This window comes from Onychostruthus taczanowskii, unplaced genomic scaffold (genome assembly GCF_017590055.1).
Source record: "Onychostruthus taczanowskii isolate IOZ18803 unplaced genomic scaffold, ASM1759005v1 scaffold174, whole genome shotgun sequence".
NCBI lineage: Eukaryota > Metazoa > Chordata > Aves > Passeriformes > Passeridae > Onychostruthus > Onychostruthus taczanowskii.
The window spans coordinates 901485-903257 of record NW_024498951.1 but is presented as its reverse complement, the minus strand read 5'-3'; the positions used below and the strand labels follow the sequence as shown (position 1 = coordinate 903257).

At 57.2% G+C, this 1773-nt stretch overlaps 1 protein-coding gene across 1 annotated transcript; it reads left to right on the top strand.

Annotated features, from left to right (window-relative positions):
- The first annotated feature begins 527 nt into the window (after positions 1-527).
- TMEM215 (transmembrane protein 215) lies at positions 528-1250 on the top strand. Its single transcript, XM_041400200.1, has one exon. It carries the CDS (start codon positions 528-530, stop codon positions 1248-1250), a length of 723 nt encoding a protein of 240 aa, XP_041256134.1.
- The last annotated feature ends 523 nt before the right edge of the window (positions 1251-1773 follow it).

The window sequence follows — 1773 nt, the reverse complement described above, 5'->3', positions numbered from 1 at the left end:
GGGCAAGCCCGCCGAGCCCCCGCGCCGGCCCCGCAGCATCCCGCGCCGGGCGGTGCGCGTACTCACGGCTGTGCGGGGCTCCGCTGGGGCCGGCTGAGGATGAGGAGGAGGAGACGGACAGCGGGCAGGTGAACCCTCGCGGCAGCTGTCTCCCCGGCCGCTGCTGCTGGAAGCCGCCCGGTCTCTCCACGCCCGACCTTCGGCAGGGCTCGAGCCCCCTGCGCCCGCCGGCAGCGTGGGAGGGCGCGGCGGGGCTGCAGGCGGGGGAGCCGCTCCGACCGGCTCCGGGGAGCGAGGGAACGAGCGAGGGAGGGAGGGAGCGAGGGAGGAGGCAGGAGGCAGGACAGCTCCCGGCCCCGGCCCGCCCTCCGTCTGCGGCTCCGCCGAGGGAAAGCCGAGCGGCGCCGGCTGTCGGGGTGCTCCGTGCCTCGCTGCCCGGGAAACTTCGGAGGCTTGCCGGGGAGCGTCTGTCCCCTGCCCCTCGGGGCGCTGCGGCGGAGGAAAGTGTCCCCGTGCGCACCAGCTGGATGGCGCGAACCCTGAGACCCGACGACATCAACCCCCGGACGGGGCTTGTGGTGGCTCTGGTCAGCGTTTTTCTGGTGTTCGGCTTCATGTTCACCGTGTCTGGCATCAAGGGAGAGACCCTGGGAGACATCCCGCTGCTGGCCATCGGGCCGGCCATCTGCCTGCCGGGCATTGCCGCCATCGCCCTCACCAGAAAGACCGACGGCTGCACCAAATGTCCCGAGAACATGCGTCCGTGCTGTAAGGAAATCAGGGACCGGGATGTCATGGAGCTGCTAAGGACCCCCTCGGACCTGGAGTCTGGCAAGGGAAGTTGTGACGAGCTGGCCAGGAAAGCTTACCGCAAGGACAGGAGAGGGCTGAGGAGAGAGGACACCGTGTTCATCTGCACCACCAGCACCACCGCCGCTGACACGGCAGAGTGCAAGAGCCTCACCAAAAAGGTGGAGCAGGAGGAGATGCTGAAATACCTGGAGAGCTGTTACCCAGAGATGCCAGAGAATGTGTTCGTGGGAGATGGCTCCACATACAGTGCCTTGGAGAAGAAGAGCTCTTCTCCCAGCAGGGACAGCATTCCTTGCCCTGACATTGAAGATAACATTTTTGTGGCTCCTAAAGATAGTATCATTGTCTGCTCTTACAAGGATAACAGCCCTTATGACAGCTACTGTTGTTACATAAACCCCACTGGAGTCAATTCAGACCAGGAGACCATTGTGTGAAAGATGCATACTTTATATATATGTATGTATACAAAAACTGAAACTTCAACTTCTTGACAGGGGATAATATAGCTGACTGCATGGGACAATCCTGATACTATTTCAATTTAAAGTGGTATGTGACTGATACTCAAACCTTTTGTGCCTGAAGTACGCTTTCTGTAAGTAAACAAGCATGTTTAAAGGTTAAAGAATTCAATTTTTCATTTTTTGAAAAAAAAATTAATTTTATTTTCTCCCTTTCCCTCCCTTTTGTTTTCCTGTTGCCTGTGGTACCCAAGCCTGCAGGCACACTGGCAGGAGGGCAGCAGTGGCTGTCAGCTAAGATCAAGAGCTGAATGAAACTCTGGAGCTGTCTGTAGGAAATGTGGTGCTCCATGGCTGAATAAGTTTTTGAAATACTGTCACTTCATTTTGGGAGGGACTGAGAGATGTCATCATGAACTCCAATAGCTGCCTGATGTCAGGGAGTGTAGAAATCATTTGCCTCCCTTTGTCCTTGCTGGATTTTATTTTCCTTTGT

What these genes read in the sequence shown, in the direction of transcription:
- TMEM215 (XM_041400200.1), top strand. Translation starts at nt 528, where the DNA reads ATGGCGCGAACCCTGAGACCCGACGACATCAACCCCCGGACGGGGCTT.